The sequence below is a fragment of the Phoenix dactylifera genome, chromosome 2, assembly GCF_009389715.1.
Source record: "Phoenix dactylifera cultivar Barhee BC4 chromosome 2, palm_55x_up_171113_PBpolish2nd_filt_p, whole genome shotgun sequence".
Classification (NCBI taxonomy): domain Eukaryota; kingdom Viridiplantae; phylum Streptophyta; class Magnoliopsida; order Arecales; family Arecaceae; genus Phoenix; species Phoenix dactylifera.
Window position 1 is genome coordinate 7,815,151 of NC_052393.1, and position 23,715 is coordinate 7,838,865.

Sequence of the window (23,715 nt, forward strand, 5' to 3'; positions counted from 1 at the left end):
TTAAAATAAATGCTTAGGAAAACATTAATAACATGACATGATCCATAACAGGATTAGGACAGGTTACTTACATTCTTCACTAATCATGCATACAATTCAAATTATATGAAAAACACTGGTTCATCTTATAAAACGTAATACAAGATCTACGATAGGATTAAGACAGATTACTTACCTCAATTCGCTTTCCAAATTTCTCAAGTCCAGGTGACAAATCCTTAATCACCTAAAACAACACCATAGGGATCACATTATTCCCCATTTATTTATTATAAAATTTCTTAGCTCATCATACTATGAACTTACTTGCTTGGATCCCATCCAAGGATCTAGCCCAAGTCCAATTTACCCAATTTAGAGCCTTTGGGGCTCGATTTTTAAACTTAGCCTAGTCTAATTGGGCTTGGGTTAGTCAAATTTGGCTAACCCATTTCATTTTTTTTTTTTTCCTTTTTCTTTCCTTTCCTTTTTCCTTCTTTTCTTCTCCTTTCTTTCTCTTTTCTTTTTCTTCTTTTCTTCTCCTTTCTTTCTCTTTTCTTTTTCTTCTTTTCTTCTCCTTCCCGAAGCTTCTCTTTTCTTTTTTCTTCTTTTCTTCTCTTTCCCGAAGCTTCTCCCGACTCCTCTCTTCCTTCCGCCGCGAAGAGAGGAGGGTGAGCTCGGGAGGGGTTGAGCCCCGGACGGCCGGCTCCCGCGACCGGCTCCCGCGGCCGTCACCCGCGGCCGAAGCCCGCGACGCCCTCGGCCGCGCTCGCGGCCGACGCTCGACGCCCGCATCCCCGGCCGGCCGGCGGCCGAGGCTCGTGCCGGCGGCGCTCGCAGCCGAAGCCGGTGGCCGCCGCACGTGACAATAACTGGTGAGTCCCTGTTCCCTCTCTCTTTTTTTTTTTTTTTTTTTTATTTCCTCTTCTCCTCTTTCTTTTTTTTTTTTTTGTGTGTGTGTGGGAGCCGCGCCGCCACCTCTTCGCCGGTGGAGAGGCGGGGGCTCGGCGGAGGCTGGCGGCCTCGGGGCCGCGCCGGTCGCCGGTACGGCCAGACCCGGCGACCCCTTGGCTGCCCCTCTGCCCGAGGGCGGCCTTGGCCGGGGTCGGTCATCCGCAGGCCGAGTCCGGTTGGGCTCGGCCCGGGTGGCGTTGGGCTCGGGTTCGGGCCGTTCTCAGGCCGGCCCGCGGCCTGTAGGTCCGGCCTGCAGTCCTCCTCCTGTCTCTCTCTCCCGTGCCGGTCTCCTCCTCACTGTGCCGGTCTCCTCCCCTCTGTTTCATCAGTGAAACAGAGGGGAGAATACCCCGCAGAGGGGTACCTCCACCCTGTCTCTGCCCAGAGATCTATTTACAGAGCCTTACCTTTTGTGGTCGGTTGAAGCTGTGGGGGATCACCTCGGTTCACAGTCCCTCCTTCCTCTCCTGGGCTGCAGGGTCCCTTCCGCCTCCAGCTCCAAGGCTTGGCTCTCTGGCGCAGTAGATCCAGAGGGTTAGAGGTTTAGGGAGGGTACATTCAATTCGGGGTTAGCAAATCTCAGGGGTTTTAAATACAGGGCTTATGACTTGACCCCAAAGGAGAGGTGGCGTTCTCTCCTTCCTCACTTCTCCGGGAGCCACCAGCTGCCCCTCCTCCTCAGGCCAGCTCACAGCTCCGTTGCCCGAGGGGGAGGAGGTAGCGGGCTCCTATTTTGCATGCCGGTGGGGGTTTCTCCGTTAGCCATCTGGTGGTCTTGTCTTTTCAGCCCTCAGGCGGGAGATTATGGCCATCTTGGGCCAGCTAACCCCTCCCTGGCCCAATATTATTCAACTGGGCCCTACAGTATTGGGCCCGGTCTGTATTGGGCCCGGACATTACATCCTCCCCCCCTTAAATAAATTTCGTCCTCGAAATTAAGCATACCTTGGTTCTCGAAGAGCTGAGGGTAGCATTGTCGCATCTCCTCCTCCAATTCCCAGGTAGCTTCCCTTTCAGTGTGGTTGGTCCACTGGACTTTAACATAGGGAATGGTGCGCCTTCGGAGGATTTGCTCTTTTCTGTCTATGATGCGCAGGGGAGCCTCCTCATAGGTTAAATCTTCATTTAATTGCAGAGGCTCATGTGGCACCACATGGCTGGGATCCGGAACATACCTCCGTAACAAGGAGACGTGGAAGACGTTGTGTACGCCTGATAGCTCCGGGGGTAGGGCCAATTTGTAGGCAACCTTGCCTATCCTGGCAAGAATCTCGAATGGGCCGATGTAGCGAGGACTTAGCTTGCCGTGTCTTCCGAATCGGGTAATGCCCTTCGATGGAGAAATTTTCAGGAAGACAAAGTTCCCCTCCAAAAATTCCAAAGCCCTTCTTCCTCTGTCAGCCCATCTTTTCTGTCTATCCTGAGCAGCCTGAAGCCTTTGCTTAATCAGTAGTACCTTGTCCCTGGTGTGCTGGACCAATTCGGGGCCTAGCATTTTCCGCTCCCCGACTTCATCCCAGTGTAAGGGGGATCGGCATTTTCTCCCATAGAGGGCTTCGTATGGGGCCATCTGGATACTGGAATGGTAACTATTGTTATAAGCAAATTCCACCAGTGGTATATGACTGTCCCAATTTCCACCTAGGTCCACAGTGCAAGCCCTCAACATGTCTTCCAGAGTTTGGATTGTCCGCTCTGACTGGCCGTCGGTCTGGGGGTGGTATGCTGTACTGAGCCTCAGTCCGGTACCCATGGCCTTCTGAAAGCTTCCCCAGAATCTGGACACGAATCGGGGGTCACGATCAGAAATGATACTCACTGGTACTCCGTGCAGGCGTACAATCTCGTCGATGTATAATTGGGCCAGCTTGTCTAGAGGAGTACCAGTTCTGAATGGTAGAAAGTGGGCCGATTTTGTGAGACGGTCAACTATCACCCATACCGCATCATTCTTCCTTACTGTTCTAGGAAGTCCTGTAACAAAATCCATCGTGATGTGCTCCCACTTCCATTCAGGAATTTCTATTGGTTCTAGCAACCCTGCCGGCCTCTGGTGCTCTGCTTTTACCAGCTGACAGGTCAAACATCGGGCCACAAACTCAGCTATCTCTCTCTTCATCCCCTTCCACCAGTAATGTTCCCGAAGGTCCCGGTACATCTTAGTACTGCCTGGGTGAATAGAGAAACGGGATTGGTGGGCCTCTTCCATGATTTCCCTTCTTAGGTCAATATTTGCCGGTACACACAGTCGGTGGCCAAACCTTAGGGTGCCATCGGGGTGTATTTGGAGCTCGGGTCGCAACCCTTTCTCCACTTCATCCTTGAGCTGGCAGATGTGCTCATCAGACTGCTGGGCAATCTTTATTCTGTCGATCAAGGTTGGTTGTATACTCAAGGCGGCCAGCAAACTTCTTGTAGTTCGGGTAACCACCTCAACCTGCAGTTTATCGAGATCTTTCTGAATCTGTGGTTGAGTGGTGAGTAATGCGGCGGAGCTCATTACTGACTTTCTGCTTAGGGCATCAGCCACCACGTTGGCCTTTCCTGGGTGGTACTTAATACTCAGGTCATAATCCTTCAGGAGTTCCAACCACCTTCTTTGCCTCATATTCAATTCCTTCTGGGTGAATATATACTTTAGGCTCTTGTGGTCGGTGTACACTTCACAGTGTTCGCCATATAAATAATGTCTCCAAAGTTTCAAGGCGAACACTACTGCGGCCAACTCCAGGTCATGTGTCGGGTAGTTCTGTTCATAGGGTTTCAGCTGTCTCGAGGCATAGGCTACCACCTTGCCATCTTGCATCAGCACACAGCCTAGCCCGTTCTTGGAAGCATCACTGTAGATGGTAAATTCTCCAGTTAAGGACGGCAATGTTAAAATTGGGGCAGAAACTAACCTTTGTTTAAGCTCCTGGAAGCTCCTCTCACACTTGCCGTCCCAGATAAACTTGGCCCGTTTCTTAGTCAACTGGGTCAAGGGGGTAGCTATTTTGGAGAACCCTTCCACAAATCGCCGGTAATACCCGGCTAATCCCAAAAAGCTTCTTATTTCCTTGGCGTTGGTAGGACGAGGCCAATCCACCACCGCTTCTATCTTCTTGGGGTCCACTGACACTCCTTCCTTGGAGATTATATGGCCGAGAAACGCCACACTGTTCAGCCAGAACTCACATTTGTTCAGCTTGGCATACAGCCTTTTCTCTCGAAGGATTTGTAGCACCACCCTCAAATGGTCCTCATGTTCCTTCCGGCTCTTTGAGTATATCAAAATGTCATCGATGAAAACTATCACGAACTGATCCAAATATAGTTTAAAGACTCTGTTCATTAAGTCCATAAATGCAGCCGGGGCATTGGTCAATCCAAAAGGCATAACCAGAAATTCATAATGCCCATACCTGGTTCGAAATGCAGTTTTTGGCACATCCTCAGATTTGATCTTTAGCTGATGGTAACCCGACCTCAAATCTATCTTGGAGAAGACTTGGGCGCCTTGCAGCTGATCAAACAGGTCATCGATCCGGGGTAGGGGATATTTGTTCTTTATGGTTATCTTGTTCAATTCCCGGTAATCGATGCATAGCCGCATACTCCCGTCTTTCTTTTTCACAAACAGGACAGGAGCTCCCCATGGCGACGCACTGGGCTGAATGAATTTTTTATCTAGGAGTTCTTGTAGTTGTACCTTCAATTCCCTTAACTCAGCAGGGGCCATCCGATAAGGAGCCTTGGAGACTGGCCCCTCTCCTGGTGCGAGGTCGATAGTGAATTCGATCTCTCGATCTGGGGGTAATCCTGGTAGTTCCTCCGGGAAGACATCCGGATATTCTCTGACTACTGGAATATCTTCCAGTTTGGTCTCTTTCTGGGTATCCACTACACAGGCCAGATAGGCCATACACCCTTTTCTCAAAGCCTTTCCAGCTTTCAAGGCAGAAATAAAGTGTAGTGTAGGAGCATCTTGAAGGGGTATATCGCCCTGAAAGAAAAATTCTTGTTCCCCAGGTATCCGAAATACCACCCTCTTGTGGTAACAATCAATGTGGGCGTGATACTGTGACATCCAGTCCATGCCCAAGATAATATCAAAGTCTTGCATGTCAAGCTGTAAAAGATTTGTCTCTAATTCTTTTTCCCCTATCTGAATTATGCAATCTCTATATTTAATGTCAACAATTACGGTTTTCTGAAGGGGTGTAGCAACATGCCATGGTTCCACTAATTTCTCAGATGTGCTATGTAGTTGTCTGGAAAAGCTAACTGACACGAAAGAATGCGTAGAACCAGAATCAAATAGAATGAGGGCAGGAACCGAGTTGACCAGAAGTGTACCTGTCACCACCTGATCGCTAGCACTGGCATCCTGTCGAGTCAGTGCGAAAACTCGAGGGTTACCCCTCGATCTCTGGTCCTCTGGTGCAGTTTGTCTAGGCTCGTCCTTCCTTCGGCTAGGGCAGTTGCGGGCGATGTGTCCTGTCTGCCCGCAAGAATAACAAGCTCCAGTCTTCTTCATGCAGGTACCCTTGTGGTTTCCGCCACAGGTGGGGCAGCCTCTGCTCTGTCTCTTCTTGGGCACAGATCCCTTGCTGCCTCCAGACCCACTACTCTGAGCTCCCGACGATCGGGTCCTCTTCATGTCTTCTCTCTCCCTCCCGGACCGTATTAGGTCAGCCTCAACCTTCAAGGCTCGGTCCAGTACATCCTTGTAGCTTGAGAACAGATGGGAGGATATTCGGGATCGAATCCCGTACCTCAATCCCTGTTCAAACCGGTTTACCTTACTTCTCTCCTCCTCCATGAACTGGGGGCAAAATCGTCCCAGCTCGTTGAATTTATTGGCATACTCCAGAACAGACATCCGGTCGGTCTGGGTCAGCGCCAAGAATTCATTCTGCTTAGACTGGTTGACTGAATCCGGAAAATATTGGTTGTAAAACAACCTCTTGAAGTCCCTCCATGTAAGTCCGTCGACGGCATAGGCTGTCTCCATGGCCGTCCACCAGAACTCGGCGTTTCCTGTCAGCATAGAGGTCGCCATCTGGACCTTCACCTCATCGGGGAAAAGAAGAGCTCGGAACATCTTCTCTATTTCCCGGATCCATGCTTCTGCTGCCATAGGGTCAGGCCCACCCTCAAAGGTCGGAGGGTTTAGTCGGCGAAACCTCTCATAGCAGGTGCCTGCCGGTGGCATAGCGGCCAGCTGCATCATCTGCTGCTGTTGCAGCACTTGTGCCATAAGCTGGTACACTCCGGCTAGGCCTGCCTGACCTGCTGCAGATCGTGGAGTATCTGGGGGAACCGACTGCTCACTAGGCTCCGGGGAGGGTGGTCTCCTGTCGTCATCCATATCTCTCGAACAATCGCCTTGCAGTCAAAAATTTTAAAGTGAGATTATGATAAACTAGCATATTATAACTCTTTCTATGACAGTGACATTCTTAACTACCCCTTTCCTTAGGCATTTTATGGTTATTCTTTTGTTTAACCTAAGGCTCTGATACCACTAGATGTCACGCCCCGGACCCGGATCCGTGACACGGCCGTGCTATTGCCGACTATCGCCTACAGTAGCACGCAGCCTCATACAGGGGTAACAGGTAGCCAAAAGGATTCAAACTTATATATATATATATTAAAAGTTTTGCAGTACAACCTTCAAGTTTGAAACCAAAAATACAGAACTTCTATGCTATTCAAATGTACAAAAGTATATAAGCTTCTCCAAAAATACGAAGCTCTGTAACAAAATAAAAAACATATCTGGTGGCGATCACTGATGAGGATCTGAAAGAAAACGAAGCATAAACAGATGTGAGCTACACGGCTCAGTAAGTAATCCTGCATAATCCTACCGGATCAACCAGTAGGCTAAACATGTAAATCAGGGTTTGAGAAGCTGACATGCATGTTTATCTAATAATCATCATGGTATAATATGTATGCAATTTAAACAAGGTAGTAGTGCAAATCACAAAATTTTCATAATATATGCATATAAAACCGTGCCCCCGGCATGCCGTGGTCCATTCTCTCGGATGCTACTGCGAAGTCAGACTCGACCACTGGCGGGGCCAGCTCAGTTACTATTCAGCCACTGGCGGGGCAGGCTCAGTTACTATTCAGCCACTGGCGGGGCAAGCTCAGTTACTATTCAGCCACTGGCGGGGCAGGCCCAATTCCAACTCAGCCACTGGCGGGGCAGGCTCAGTTACTATTCAGCCACTGGCGGGGCAGTTCAGTTACTATTCAGCCACTGGCGGGGCAGCTCAGTTACTATTCAGCCAATGGCAGCTCAGTCATTCTCAGTAGCATCTTTGAGCCCATTATAGTGCCTCTGGGCTAGCTAAGACTTTATAAACTTACATGCATGATTAAAATATCAGTATCATCATGTTGCATACATAGCCATAGCTTCTGGGATCATGCAAGTTACTTATGCATTGTAACATATCATGCATGAAACATATATATACTTAAAATAAATGCTTAGGAAAACATTAATAACATGACATGATCCATAACAGGATTAGGACAGGTTACTTACATTCTTCACTAATCATGCATACAATTCAAATTATATGAAAAACACTGGTTCATCTTATAAAACGTAATACAAGATCTACGATAGGATTAAGACAGATTACTTACCTCAATTCGCTTTCCAAATTTCTCAAGTCCAGGTGACAAATCCTTAATCACCTAAAACAACACCATAGGGATCACATTATTCCCCATTTATTTATTATAAAATTTCTTAGCTCATCATACTATGAACTTACTTGCTTGGATCCCATCCAAGGATCTAGCCCAAGTCCAATTTACCCAATTTAGAGCCTTTGGGGCTCGATTTTTAAACTTAGCCTAGTCTAATTGGGCTTGGGTTAGTCAAATTTGGCTAACCCATTTCATTTTTTTTTTTTTTTCCTTTTTCTTTCCTTTCCTTTTTCCTTCTTTTCTTCTCCTTTCTTTCTCTTTTCTTTTTCTTCTTTTCTTCTCCTTTCTTTCTCTTTTCTTTTTCTTCTTTTCTTCTCCTTCCCGAAGCTTCTCTTTTCTTTTTTCTTCTTTTCTTCTCTTTCCCGAAGCTTCTCCCGACTCCTCTCTTCCTTCCGCCGCGAAGAGAGGAGGGTGAGCTCGGGAGGGGTTGAGCCCCGGACGGCCGGCTCCCGCGACCGGCTCCCGCGGCCGTCACCCGCGGCCGAAGCCCGCGACGCCCTCGGCCGCGCTCGCGGCCGACGCTCGACGCCCGCATCCCCGGCCGGCCTGCGGCCGAGGCTCGTGCCGGCGGCGCTCGCAGCCGAAGCCGGTGGCCGCCGCACGTGACAATAACTGGTGAGTCCCTGTTCCCTCTCTCTTTTTTTTTTTTTTTTTTTTTTTTCCTCTTCTCCTCTTTCTTTTTTTTTTTTTTGTGTGTGTGGGAGCCGCGCCGCCACCTCTTCGCCGGTGGAGAGGCGGGGGCTCGGCGGAGGCTGGCGGCCTCGGGGCCGCGCCGGTCGCCGGTACGGCCAGACCCGGCGACCCCTTGGCTGCCCCTCTGCCCGAGGGCGGCCTTGGCCGGGGTCGGTCATCCGCAGGCCGAGTCCGGTTGGGCTCGGCCCGGGTGGCGTTGGGCTCGGGTTCGGGCCGTTCTCAGGCCGGCCCGCGGCCTGTAGGTCCGGCCTGCAGTCCTCCTCCTGTCTCTCTCTCCCGTGCCGGTCTCCTCCTCACTGTGCCGGTCTCCTCCCCTCTGTTTCATCAGTGAAACAGAGGGGAGAATACCCCGCAGAGGGGTACCTCCACCCTGTCTCTGCCCAGAGATCTATTTACAGAGCCTTACCTTTTGTGGTCGGTTGAAGCTGTGGGGGATCACCTCGGTTCACAGTCCCTCCTTCCTCTCCTGGGCTGCAGGGTCCCTTCCGCCTCCAGCTCCAAGGCTTGGCTCTCTGGCGCAGTAGATCCAGAGGGTTAGAGGTTTAGGGAGGGTACATTCAATTCGGGGTTAGCAAATCTCAGGGGTTTTAAATACAGGGCTTATGACTTGACCCCAAAGGAGAGGTGGCGTTCTCTCCTTCCTCACTTCTCCGGGAGCCACCAGCTGCCCCTCCTCCTCAGGCCAGCTCACAGCTCCGTTGCCCGAGGGGGAGGAGGTGGCGGGCTCCTATTTTGCATGCCGGTGGGGGTTTCTCCGTTGGCCATCTGGTGGTCTTGTCTTTTCAGCCCTCAGGCGGGAGATTATGGCCATCTTGGGCCAGCTAACCCCTCCCTGGCCCAATACTATTCAACTGGGCCCTACAGTATTGGGCCCGGTCTGTATTGGGCCCGGACATTACATGTTGGTCCTCTAGTTTCATTGTTTCATATCTTGTTAACCTGTTGCAAATTGTTCCATGTAATATTCTATATAACTTTAGTTTAAATAATTTGATTTAACTCCATCCACGTGTAGTTAAATGGGTCGGTACCATGTCACTTTTATGCTCAGGTCATAAGTTGTGTCAATTTGACCTGATCATGAGACAAGTCAATCTGGGTCAAAGGGGCCAAGTCTTAAAATATCTCGTTCTATTTAATAGGAGGCTTGGTTGATATCATGTCCACTTCAAGATGGTTTGCTGGTCATGTCGGGTATTGTTAGCACTAGGTATTTGGATGAGCATTTCCTTTTCTATGCATGCACATATGCATTATAGACTGAGCATTGTTATTATCTTATAGATGAATGGAAATTCTAGTTCAATCTAGAGAACTCATGATAGATCAATACCCATGGGTGTCAAAACCAAGGGTGGAAGGATGTATACTGGTACTTGTATTGACACTTAGGGCTGCAAGCAGTCCGGGTTCTATGGGGAGCGGGAACAAGCCAAACCCAATCCATATCTGAATCGCGTCAAAACATTGAACCCAAATTCCCTTCCATTTGGATCGGCTAGGATTTAATATTAATTTTATCCGTCGATTTTTTGGCGTAAAAAAAAATCCCAACACAAATCATAATAAACATGTATTTTGATTAGCTAATTATATTATAAACATGTTATACATTAAATAATAGCAAGCAACACACAAACATTATCAAAAAAATATTCTACATAGAATTTGATAGATAATGATGCATGATTATAATCAACAACATAGATTATTGACAAAATGCGTGGGGGTGGGGGTGGGGGGGGGAGAGCCAAGGAAAAGGCGGAGATAAGCTAAAATAGAAGGAAGAACCGAGGATTTTGTGGAGGAAACAACAGGATTTATTTCTTTCATTTTTTTCAAGTTCTGCCTCAACAAGGGCGAGGTCCTTTCCTTTTATAGACAATATAACAAGTCGGATTCCAATATAGTTTGGAGTCCGTGGAAATCTTTTGCCAAATGGCAGACATGGCATGACACCAAGAAAAGACTTAAAGGTTCTTTACATAAAGAAGGAAAAGACTTAGGCAACTTTTGCTTTATAAAAGTAGATTCTTTTCTTGTTGGCGAAGTCTGGCATCTTTTGACAGCTTGCTTTCAGGAAAAGTAGATTGTTTTCTTACTGGCGAAGTCCGACATCTTTTGATAGCTTGCTTTTCCGGACAAGAAAGTTAGATGAGTCGACCCATTTGGATGAGTGGCCTATCTCAATAGTAAAGATTCCTTTCTTCCAGATTAGTCTGAGTGAGCTGGCTCTTTGCCTTTGTGTTTTTTCTTGTCAGAAATAGTTTTAATTGCTCCTTTTCGGTGTCTAGTGGCCAGAATTGTCTGCCACATTTCTTCTGTAGGAGTGGATTGCACTTCTTCTTCATTTTGGTCTTGGGATTCTCCTGCCAAGCATATATACTTGCTACCCTCATCCTCCGAGTATTTGAAGATGAATGCTTTGATGAAGTAGTCTTCATTGATCGGTCTTCAAAGGCTTCAAAGAACTCTTTCTTGACTTTTTCTAAACATTTGGTCATAATTTCTTCTTCAGTAATATTTGAATATTTTCTGGATAGTTTATATCTTATAAACATAAATAAATTATTATTATTAGTCCCAGATTGCTGGGAAGAACCGAGAACTTTTTTCTCTTTATAAAGAGTAAAATTACTCTTTATAGTGGTGGTTATACCATCTATTTTTTTTTTTTGGCATTCCAATTCACCATTTATAGAGAGAATTTCTCTTTAGTACAAGAATATTATTCCTGTCAAATCCAGTAGAAAGTTTTCATTTCCATATTCATGTAATTTTGTTTTCTATAAAATAGAACATTGGACATATGCTAGAGCAGATTTGCTCGTCCAACATTTTATCTATGGTGGGATGATTATCCACCCATTCTTCGAACATGTCTAGTAATTCTTTTGGTAGTATCTTAAGATCAGGGCCGAAGATTGTCCACCATTGGTTGAACCAGCCTGGAAAAGGCTTGAGTAGGACGTCTGGATTGACCTGCAAGAACCAAGAGTGTTTTCTCTTGAAATTTTTATAGAAAAATATATTAGTAACAGCATTCACATAATCCCAGTAGGTTGCCGTGACCATGTGATCATATTTTTTAATCAATTTTGGCTTATTGGGGTCTAGTCCCCACTCTTGTGGCTGAATAATTTTGCTTATAGTATATTTACTATAGTTAATATGATTATTCATATTATTATTATGGAAATTATGATTAGTTTTCACAGAACTAGACAGAAGTAATATTTTCTCCGTGGTTTGTCTTGTTTTTTCTTCTAGTGAAGGGTATCTTCTTTCGTCAAAATATTTTTGACGTATAAACCATGGGTCATCCATACGTTGTATGTCAGTCTGACCTAGGTACATAATTATTTGTTTGCAACTATTTTGCAAAAATGAAGCGTCAATTATACTTTCTTGAAGCATTTCTTTCATCGTCGGTTTCGAGGATGATGTTGATGAAGAGAGATTTTCTGTTACAGCAGATTGTTGTTGTTCAACCTTCTTTTGTTGATTAAGGTAGGTTGCAAGATCCACCATTTGTGGAATCCTTTTCTGTTGCATATGAAACAGCAAATTCATTGTATTCATGAGAAGTGGATTGCCACTGCGTTCCCTGCTTCCTTAGGAAGAATTTCTTCCTCGAACATATGTTCCTCTTAGAGGAATCATCCTTGTAAAAATTCTCTGGTTAGAAAATCAGGAAGAGAATTTTCTTCAGTTTTAATATATTCTATATCAAAATCAAAAATAGACAATTGTGCTTGCCATCCAGCAAATATTTGCTTGGATACTAGATTTTTTACATCTTTTTATATGATTTGTTTGACTGCAGTGCAATCTATTCTCAGCAAAAATCGTTGATTTAACAGATCACTTTAAAATTTAGAAATACTTTTTACAATTGAAAACATTTTTTTTTTAATTGTTGAATACTTCTTCTGAGTGGGATTCTATTTTCCAGAAGTATATCTTACTAAAATCTCTTTATTGACATCCGGATCTAATTGCTTAAAATTCCGCTAAAAAAAATGGATTAGTATTATCTGGTAAATAAATGTCTTTATTCCAAACCAAAATAAGGTTTTTAGGACATTATAAAGGAAGAATAATTTCTATAGAAAGAAATATTGAATTTGCATCAAAATTTCCAAACGAAATATTAGACAAAACAACTGCAGAGATTTCTAGGAAATTTGAATTATGTTTCTGAGTATTATAAAAATCTAGCAGAAGATACTGCTATTCTCTATAATAGGTTAAATAAGATACCAGCATCGTGGAGTTAGCAGCACACTGACCAGATAAGGAAAATCAAATCAAAGGTGAAAAATTTACCTTGTTTATCATTAGCCATATCCTAATTGGTTTAAAATAGTTGAAACTGATGCATCAAACATTGGTTTTGGAGAAATTTTAAAGCAATTAAATTCAGATCTCAATAAAGAGAATTTAGTAAGATATACTTCTGAAAATTGGAATCCCACTCAGAAGAAGTATTCAACAATTAAAAAAGAAAAGTTTTCAATTGTAAAAAGTATTTCTAAATTCAAAATGATATGTTAAATCAACGATTTTTGCTGAGAATAGATTGCATTGCAGTCAAACAGATCATACAAAAAGATGTAAAAAATTTAGTATCCAGGCAAATATTTGCTGGATGGCAAGCAAATTGTCTGTTTTTGATTTTGATATAGAATATATTAAAATTGAAGAAAATTCTCTTGATTTTCTAATCAGAGAATTTTTTTAAGGATGATTCCTCTAAGAGGAACGTATGCTCGCGAAAGAAATTCTTTCCGAGGAAGCAAGGGACGCAGTGACAATCCACTTCCTATGAATACAAAGAATTTGTTGTTTCATATGCAACAGGAAAGGACTCCACAAATGGTGGATCTTGCAACCTACCTTAATCAACAAAAGGAGGTTGAACAATAACAATCTGCTGTAAGAGAAAATCTTTCTTCATCAACATCATCCTCGAAACCGACGATGAAAGAAGTGCTTCAAAAAAGTATAATTGACACTTCATTTTTGCAAAATAGTTGCGAATAAACAATTATGTACCCGGGTCAGACTGACATACAGCATATGGATGACCCATGGTTTATACGTCAAAAATATTTTGACGAAGAAGGATACCCTTCACTAGAAGGAAAAACCAGACAGACCATATAGAAAATATTACTTCTGTCTGGTTTTGTGAAAATTAATCACAATTTTCATAATAATAATATGAATAATTATAGTAAATGTACTATAAGCAAAATTATTCAGCCACAAGAGTGGGGACTAGACCCCAATAAGCCAAAACTGATTAAAAAATATGATCACATGGTTACGGCAACCTACTGGGACTATGTGAATGCTTTTACTAATATATTTTTCTATAAAAATTCTATGAGAAAACATTCTTGGTTCTTGCAGGTCAATCCAAATGTCCTACTCAAGCCTGTTTCAGGCTATTTCAACCAATGGTAGATAATCTTCGGTCCTGATCTTAAGATACTACCAAAAGAATTACTAGACATGTTCGAAAAATGGGTGCGTAATCATCCCACCATAGATAAAATGCTGGACGAGCAAATCTGCTCTACCATGTGTCCAATATTCTATTTTATAGAAAACAAAATTTCATGGATATGAAAATGGACACTTTCTACTGGATTTGACAGGAATAATATTCCTGTACTAAAGAAAAAATCTTTCTATAAATGGTGGATTGGAATGCCAAAAGAAAAATTAGATGGTATAACCACCACTATTAAGAGTAATCTTACTCTTTATAAAGAGAAAAAAGTTCTCGGTTCTTCCCAGCAATCTGGGACTGATAATGATAATTTATTTATGTTTATAAGACAAACTATCCAGAAAATATCTAAATATTATTGAAGAAGAAATTATGACCAAATGTTTGGAAAAAGTCAAGAAAGAGTTCTTTGAAGACCAATTAATGAAGACTACTTCATCAAAGCATTCATCTTCAAATACCCCAAAGGATGAGGGTAGCAAGTACATATACTTGGCAGGAGAATCCCAAGACCCAAAAGAAATGTGCAATCCACTCCTACAGAAGAAATGTGGCAAACAGTTCTGGCCGCTAGACCCCAAAAAGGAGCAATTAAAACTATTCCTGACAAGGAAAAACAAAGAGCTAACTCAGTTAGATTAATCTGAAAGAAAGGAATCTTTACTATTGAGACATGCCTCTCATCCAAATGGGTCGACTCATCTGACTTTCTTGTCTGGAAAAGCAAGCTATCAAAAGATGCCAGACTTCGCCAGCAAGAAAATAATCTAGTTTTTCTGAAAGCAAGCTATCAAAAAATGCCAAACTTTGCCAGCAAAAAAAGAATCTACTTTTCCTAAAAGCAAGTTGTCAAAAAATGCCAGACTTTGCCAGCAAAAAAAAAATCTACTTTTATAAAGCAAAAGTTGCTTTAGTCTTTTCCTTCTTTATGTAAAGAATCTTTAATTCTTTTCTTGGTGTCATATCATGTCTGCCATTTGGCAAAAAAATTCAACAAACTCCAAACTATATTGGAATCTGACTTGTTATTTTGTCTATAAAAAGGAAGGACCTCACCTTTGTTGAGGCAGAACTTGAAAAAAATCGGAAGAAATAAATCCTGTTGTTTCCTCCACAAAATCCTCGGTTCTTTCCTTCTATTTTAGCTCCGCCCTTTCCTTGGCTCCCCCCCCCCCAAAACGCGTTTGATGAGAAGTATATTAATTTCTTAAATTCAAGGAGGGTTTTGAAACATACTATTTACTAGTTTTGAGATGTTTGTATTTAGATTCAAAATTTAAGGATTCAAATCCAATCCATATTCCAAATGTAATGTTTTCAGATCGAAGCTAATCCAAATAACTACGTTAGTGTTGGACGGGATTAATTTTGGATTGGTTCCAGACAAAGTTCGCTGTACCGATACCGGACTCCATACCAGTGCCACACTAGCATAGTATCAGTACGGTACGGAGTTTTTTGGCGTACCGAGGGTTGGTACGCCACTGGTACCGAACCGGTATGGTACGGTATGTCCGGTATCGTCCGATCCGGTACGGCATACTATGATTTCAGATAGGAAGCAGGTCAATGCAATCCACTTACAGCCCTACCGACCCTTTATCAGTATGGTATTTAATGATATGGTACCATGCCATGCTGAGAAATGGTGCACCTCTTAGTACCAGCAAAACAGAGTAGAGGTGAAATTCCAATGTCGATACGGCTCTGGTAGAGAGGGCTTACTGGTACCGGTATTGGTACCTTACCAATGTCATCCAGTATGGATCGACACTCAAATCCTCGGCCAAAACTCTTGCAGATCAGTTTTCTTTCCTTCATCATACAAATAACAAGTAATGAAATATTGTAGAATGGCAAGTCCTGCTAATGTAAATAACAGTTAGAGGAAGAGGAATGCATCAGCACTTGTACAATTACCTTACCAATATGATCCAGTGTACATCGATACTCAAATCTTGGGGAAAACTCTTACAGATCATTTTTCTTTCCATCATCATACAAATAACAAGGAAATGCATGAAATATTGTTGAATGGCAAGTCCAGATAATATAAATAACGGTTAGAGGAAGAGGAACACTTTGGTACTTGTGCAACTTCTGGTTTAAAAAAGGTTTGTTTTGTCAAAGTGAGGAATAGTGGGGACAATATTTCTACAAGTGTGCCATCTATTCCCACAGGGACCCCAATAAATGAGTACTTTTTAAAAGTGTACAATCTTGTAATTAATCTACAAACATAATAATTTAAAATACATAAAAGAACTTTTTCATCATGTGCCCGAGTTCCTTTTTTCCATTCTTGTCCCTTCAAAATGCATTCATATGTGATATCCTCCCTGGTGCCTTCTAAACATTTGGCATTAGTTCCACTAGTCATCAAGAAATGAAGAGAAGTCCATCTCATGGCTTGTTTGCTCTTTTAAGTTGAAGGTACATAGTCGAACAAAGTACAGCTTAAGGGATGGGTTGTTGAATAATGGACTCATTGCTTTTGCTGCTAGCTAGAAATTACAACCAACAGTTTGGGCATTCATATATGTATGATGTAATGAGAATTTTTAATAAATTATCATAAAAAAGTTTCTTTGACTGAATGAATGCCACTTTCTTTTCTTTGTTTAATTCTCAAGAAAAGTTAAAAGGTATTATTGACTGCACATATTATATTTTTGGTTTACCCTCTTGACCAGATTCGGATTTAGTTATTGTAAGTTTTTTTTTGAATTATATTTCGAACTTATTTGCTGTTTTGCTCATATCCTCTCCTTAAATGTTTCTCTGTGCTTGAGAAATTGCCCAAGATCATGGACAAGATCAAATTTCTAATATTATTGCTGATCTGGAATAAATTTCAGATCTTACAGTATTGCAAATTAATCAACCCTGATCATCTCCACATCAGTAGGCCACTGACAAGCATGTGGGCTATATGTGATTGCCAAAAAATTGCTGGAAGTAATTAAGGTCTTTGAGACATAATGTGAAGGTAGTAAAATTAGTATTGAAAAGTCAATATGGAATAGGTTTATGCCATTCTGGATTACAATTGCTTTTACTGTTTTGTGGAACTAGTGGTTTCAAATACATAGATTTTTGGTTGAAATTAGCTATGTGGCTGCTGAAATTCCATCTGGACTCAAGGGCTCTAATAAAGGTTTTTAGTTAGCACAATGGCTTAAAGAAATAGTGATGTATGGTTTTTGTTCTTTTCTGACAAAGACCATCATAGTACCAAAGCTGTCACAAGATTCATGACCTTATTGATATGGTGGCCAAGAATCAGTTCTACCAAAGACATCACAAGAATCTTCGCTCATGATTCATGGCCTTTGGTTTATTGATTACATAATCAAGAACTATTTTTTGTTAGCATTTAAATCAACAGAGAGATTGTTGGAGTTAGGAAAGTCCCCCATGCATGACAGGTGGGCCCAAAAGGGAAACTAGGTTACCACTTTGCAGCAAACCTAATGTATGCTCTGTTTTTGGTTGATGTGGACTTAATTACCAGGGGCCAAGTGAAACCCTGTGTGCGTGCTTACAACCCTAATGTGTCTCTGGAGGGAAAAGAGAAATAATACAAGAACTCCAAACACCAGGGGATGAAGTTCTCATCAGAAAATAGCAAGTTCAAGTTAAAGTCTGTGAGACAAGTGGTGCCGAAAAGCCTCAGTGCCAGTTAATGCTAGCAAAATCATTCCATTGCTTCTTAAGCAGGATTTAGTTAACTCCTTAAGTGTGAGCTGCCAGATTGAATCTGTTCAACTTTAGGCATGTAACATTAATAACAAATCAAGTTTAAGTCTTACTAATGTTTTCACAGGCGGTTGGTCTAGTAATCGTAAGACTGCTAACCACAAAGTCAAATGAAGAAGCTAGGCACTTACTTACAAGCCTAATAAATTATAAATGCATGAGAATTATAATGGTTTCCTATGCAGGCTTTATGGAGCAAGCTTCATGGAGCAGGCTTCTTTTGGCTTGGTCCCCGAACAGCTCTGTTCATATCTTCTTCATGAATTTGATGATACATTCCTATGAATATTTATCTCTAAAACAAGACCAGACTGTAACCCCTTAGACCACATAAATTCCTCAACTATCTAGAATTCCAAAACCTAATGTTCCAGTTTGAGTGGTTTGACCAGCTTGATGTCAAATTGTTTGGTTCAAACAGTTTTAATCTTCTAATGAAGTTCATTGACCAATGAAATTCAAAGGTGCTTGATCTATTTGATTTAACAAAAAAGAACATTTTCGTAACACCTGAGTAGTCCTAGAATGTTTGAAATGGTGCAGTGTCATGATATTCAGTTTTATATCATCATAATCCTGATTCGCTAAGGGAATATAAATACTTTTACATGAAATGTAAAAATACTTTATACATGTTATTTAGTTTTATATCATCACAATCTTGACTTTGAAAGGGGATTTAAATACTTTATGCATGATTTGTTCGTCTATTTATAAACCTGTCAACTCAAAACCACACTGCTGCATCTTGAGCATTACATTATTGTCTCTTCAAATATATATAAATTCTTGACAAAAAAAAATATTTCTGTAATGATTCAAACACTAGTTTTTGGAGTCTCCTGCATGGACCTGTTGGCGTGCTGTTCAGGATGCTGTTCGCTCAACAACATTCTTGTCTGCTTTTGTTGGAATATTCCAGGTAACTATTTACCGATCAAGCATTTTCTTAGCATTCATGGCATTCACTTACTAATTGTCATCTGGGATAACGCTAGGGTGTCATCTGTTTGCACCGAAAGGTAGCAACAAAGGATCACAAACTTTTATATTGGTTTGCTGGTGGAATATCTGCTATTTCTGTACTTTTGGAAAAGAAAGCTAGAAGAGGAGAATTGGCCCTCTATGTACTCCCTCGAGCTGGGGATTCTTTGTGGTATATCTTAGTTAATCGCCACATATTCCCTGATATAAAAAATGCCGAGGTATTTAACTTTTCTCCTTTGCTTATATCTAATTAGCTAATAATTTATCTGTCATAAGTTTAGTAGAATGAAAACAGGTCAAATTTAGCTGAGGCTGGAGAATAAACTGGACCCTGTATTTCTTTGTCTAGGAGTTGAGCCTGATCTGGAGGCCTGTGCCCTGTGATTTTTATTTGAATATTAGCATTTGGAGTAGGATGTAGTAACTGAACAACCATAATTGGATCAAGCTGAAATTAGTTTATCTGTGTGTGTACCTATCTCATTTGTTCTCAACACTCAACAACCATGTCTGATTCAACTAAGCCTATTAGCACTTTTATCATGCAATAGACCGAGATCCTGCCAGTGATGCTGAGGTTATGGTTATAATTGGAGGCTAAATTAGAAATGATTTCTTAGCCCCCCTTCCCTCCCTCTTTTGCAAAAATGTTACTGGTGTACTTAAGGGAATGCCTGTCCCATGTTTTATGTTGAAAAAATCCTGGGTATAACTTGCATGAAATGATTTTTAATCCTTCATTATGATAGTTGTTGGAAAAGGAGGGTCAAGGGTGACAAATTTCTAGCATAATACAGGACACTTTGTACACTGGTTGCTCTTGATCAAAATTTGCGCGGTGGTTGTTGTCTGGATGGATTTTCTACCTAGGAACATCGTTTGCTTACTATGTGATGTTTCTAGTTTACAGTGGTCTACCGCAAAAGGAGTGGTTCGTGATATTACCTTGTAGAATTTTATTGAAATTTCATGCCTCTTAAAATTAAATCAAATAGATATCATCAAAAATGAAGTTGTGATGGTCATCGAAAAATGAATATTCTATGATAAATATTGGTTAGATTTCCCAAAGAACACTGTTACTATCCATGTATTCAAATTAATCTGATGGCTTGCCAATGGACAGGTGGCTCTTTTTTGTTTATGCACGGGAGGAATCATGTACTACTTAGAACATGAACCGGACACCATGGCTCCATTTCTTAGAGGTCTCATCCGTAGGTTCCTTGCAAGCAGAATCAGCAATCCAAGCCCATCTTCCAATCGGAATGCATCCTACTCCTACTTGCAGGCCCTGGGTGCAATAGAGAAACCAAAGCCAGAGGAGAGCGAGGAGAATAAAGCCGCAGAATCAGCAAAATACAATCTTGAGTCAATCCCTGGTCTTTAGACATTTCATCTGTCAAGCGCGTAGTAATGTGATCGCTCACTATTTGGTTACATATATGCCCATCTTGTTTCTGGGTTTAAGAGTTTGGTTCCCATTTATTAGGTGCTATTTGCCTAGTCCATTTTTCAATCTGGCGATCTGATTAAGTGAGGAATTTACTTGTTCCCATTGTAGAAGTTCCTCCTCGACTGTCATCACATTTAGAGAGAGATGTTAACCATGTGGTTACTGTTTTGATATTTACTTTTTTTTCTTGGATAAACTGTCATAATATTACACTGGTGCAAAATGTACAACAAATATATAGTTTATATTTGGATTTATTGACACATTTACATTTATATCAAAAAAAAGCTCCATGAAACTTTTTTGTTATAAATGTTTTTAGGAAGCATAGCTGGACTATGCCAACAAAACTTGTTAATATTGCTGATTAAAGCACAATGCTCAATCATCATCTTGCAAACTTAAATTTATGTACTTTTTCCTATAAGCCCATTGTTATATATGTCAGTGAATGGAAAGGCACTTCCATCGTTGGTAGAACTGGTCGAAGCTTAAACCTATACAGCTTGTCCAGCCTCTTCATTTCATCAAATGATATGTTTTGGGCTTGAAGTATTTGTGCGTGAAGATATGCAACCAAAATCAAATTTATTATTTGTTGGATGCCATCCGCGCACCTTTGCAATAGTTTTGCAAAACGATCAGCAAAAGAGTGCTGTTCAAACAATAACTGGATTGAAAGATACTGGCAAACATTGCCCTTGGATTCATCTTCCTCAGTATCTTATACTTTACGAAGGTTGAGGATTCTTATGTGCCTCCACTTCTAGTGAAGTGCATATACTTACCAAGGTTGAGGTATCTTATGTGCCTCCGCTTCTAGTGAAGTGCAGATCCTCTGCTCCTCTTCAGGACCTTCTCTATGCAGCATTGAACTTATTGCACAATAATGGCTGGAAAACAACTACTGTGGTTTCTTAGGAGGGATGAAAATGAAGAGCGACCAAAAGCAAAGCAGCAACCATAAGTTGAAGCATAGAATGATATGTCAAATATATCCTTGATGCAAAAGCAGGGCTGAACGATAATGCTAGTAACCTGAGCTGAATTGGAAACCATGCACACAAAAATGTTAACTCAAAGGAAACCAAGAATGCTTGGAGAATCACCTCAATCTTTTGTTTCTTAGGAGAAAAGGGTAGAAATACCCGCCTTGTTTTGAAAGAAAAAAGGTGGTTAGAAGAGTAGCAAAGCTCCAACTAGAGCGGGGTAACAAATGGGCGTGGTCCCAGAAAAATATAAAGCAGGTGAAGACCCAGAAGCAGGCACTTCAACCAGTTGAAACACAAAATGCTCATAGCAAAGAGAAGATAGCAGCATTAATTCTCACTGTCACAGGGAAGCTTAATAATAGCTTGATGATGCAATATAGAACACCTTTAAAGAAGAAGAAAACAAGAAGCAACTAAATTGGTAGTATTATAGCAAGCAAAAGTACATAGATGACAGGCTTTCTTTCCATATAATTTAATAGAACCACCGGGACCTGGGTTTTTATCGCCCTCGAAGCTAAATACAGCATCTTTAATTTCTTCATGAGTGAAAGGAAGCTCGAGGGAGCTATTATCTGGAAAAAACGGAGAATAAAGCTAGCTCCAATTTGAATCGACGGGAGCAGCTATAGGTTCGGCAAACAGATCTTTGAAGTAGGAGGAGAAGGCTTCAAGCGTCTCTTTATGTTCAATCAGATTCTGGCCATTCTACGATGAGTGAGGAAAAAACCCTCTGATGGTGGCCGCTCAGCATAGGAGATCTTTCCAGCGAAGAGGGTTGGTCAGCCACTCATTTCCCTCCCTCACAGTACTCTCTCAGTCGGATCGGAGGTCTCTCCACCCCCTATCCTCCCCTTGCGGGAGCAAATGCTGCTACTCTTGGGATCAGGAAGGAAGATGGCACCTCCAAGATCCAAAAGGTCCTCTCAACTTCTGGTGGTATCCACGGTAATGCACATCAACCCGCCACCCTCTCTCCCTCCTATTCCGCCTCCCAACCGCTCCGGTCAGCCTAGACGAGGAGCTAGCTTCAAGAACGTTTCTTGCTGTGGAGCACAGCCAAAAATGACTATTATTTGAGTTTGTTGATTTTGTATAAATATCTAAAATTTATTCAGTGAATAATCGATGTGGGACTAAACATATGTCCGCACGGATCCTCACATACTCTCCTTGTTCAAACCCTGACATCCTCGTCAAGCTAAAGGTTCAAATCTAATCACAAACACCACTATCGACTTGTAATAAACTCCAATAGATCCGTGCTGCAGTGTTCCCTAGTTTACATAAGTTATGAACCGGATATGCTCTGATGCCATTTATAGCAACCCAGGAACTTATCCAAAAATATTTAGTCAGAAATTATTATTTGGATTCTTTAATTTTGTATAAATATCCAAAATCTATTCAGTAAATAACCGATGTGGGACTAAACACACGCTTGCATTGGTCCTCACACTTGTGGTGGGATGGGCCATTCCAGCGCAATTTGTTGGTTTGCCTCGTATGTTGTGGGATCGGCTGCACTACACGGCCGTGCTTTGCTGAGGGGGTCTCTTAGTAAGAACATGGAGGCAGCACAATACAAAAATGTCAGAAATCTCTTGTTCCTTCTAGTTGATGAACCCATTTGATTGATGCCTTTCGTTATGGAGTGATTTATGCGTCTCTACCTTCAACAGAAATCCCATCTCCCCACTTCATTATCAGTTGGAACCAATTCCCGGACTCTTCTACGGCCATTAGCCGGACTCAAACATCAACGACATTCCTGAGCAACTTAGGTGAGTCCCTGATACAAGTCAGAGCTGGACTTCTTCCATAAAATACAGAAGACGTTTAATCTTATTGGGTGGGGAGGGATATGGTTTTTCTTATTGGCTATCATACTAAAACTTTATGTTTAACAATGCCCTTGATCACGCAAGTAAAGCAATGCAGGAAATGTTGCACAATTTATCAAGTTGGCTGAAACGCTTGCAGAACTTCTGAGTGGGAGCCTCGAACTGGAAAAGGATTACTTGAACAAGGAATTCTCCAGAGGTTTTCAATCCCAGGGATTGGGCCTTGCTGATTGTCACGCCCCCGGCCCGAGATCGCGAGCCGGGGGTCCGCGCCAACCGCCGCACACCCGTAGGAAACTCTCCCCACGAGCATGCAAGGCATCTAAACCAAAACACCTCAATTATGTAATTCTAAATTAATTCAACTGAAATAAATGCAATCTTATTCCATTGACTAACTCAAGTCATAGGGTTTCACAAGTCTAAATACGCAGCGGAACAATAAAGATAAAACTTCAATTTAAACAAAGCCTAATCTAGGATAACTTGTGCTTCAGTTCTTCTAGTCGCTCTCCCATTTTAAATCCCCGATAGGTTAGTTCTCAGAATCTGTAAAACAACAAGAAATCGTATAATGAGCTAGACAGCCCAGTAAGTAATAAACACCTTAATTAGTCAATTCATATACTAACATAAAATATAAATACAAATTACGATGAATCAACATAATAACATAATCAATTCCTTTTCAAGCACAAATTCATTAAAATTCGTATCTTTCAAATATCTATATACATAATCATAAATCTGATTCGAAACAAATCACATTCATCTCATCAGCCTTTAGCTACGACCACACTTATACCCTGTGGC

General features: G+C 41.9%; 1 protein-coding gene across 2 annotated transcripts in view; it reads left to right on the top strand.

Moving 5' to 3' along the window:
• Positions 1–20,364, top strand: part of LOC103710785 — a 28,003-nt gene extending 7,639 nt beyond the window's left edge. Inside the window, exons 6-8 of one of the 2 annotated variants that reach the window (XM_008796671.3) lie at positions 18,453–18,545; positions 18,622–18,828; positions 19,737–20,364. In XM_008796671.3, the coding sequence (XP_008794893.2) occupies positions 18,453–18,545; positions 18,622–18,828; positions 19,737–20,000 (564 nt within the window). In that variant the 3' untranslated portion in view covers positions 20,001–20,364. The remainder of the gene's footprint in view (positions 1–18,452; positions 18,546–18,621; positions 18,829–19,736) is intronic. The other variant, XM_039119689.1, reaches the window with a different exon arrangement.
• Positions 20,365–23,715: the final 3,351 nt, after the last annotated feature.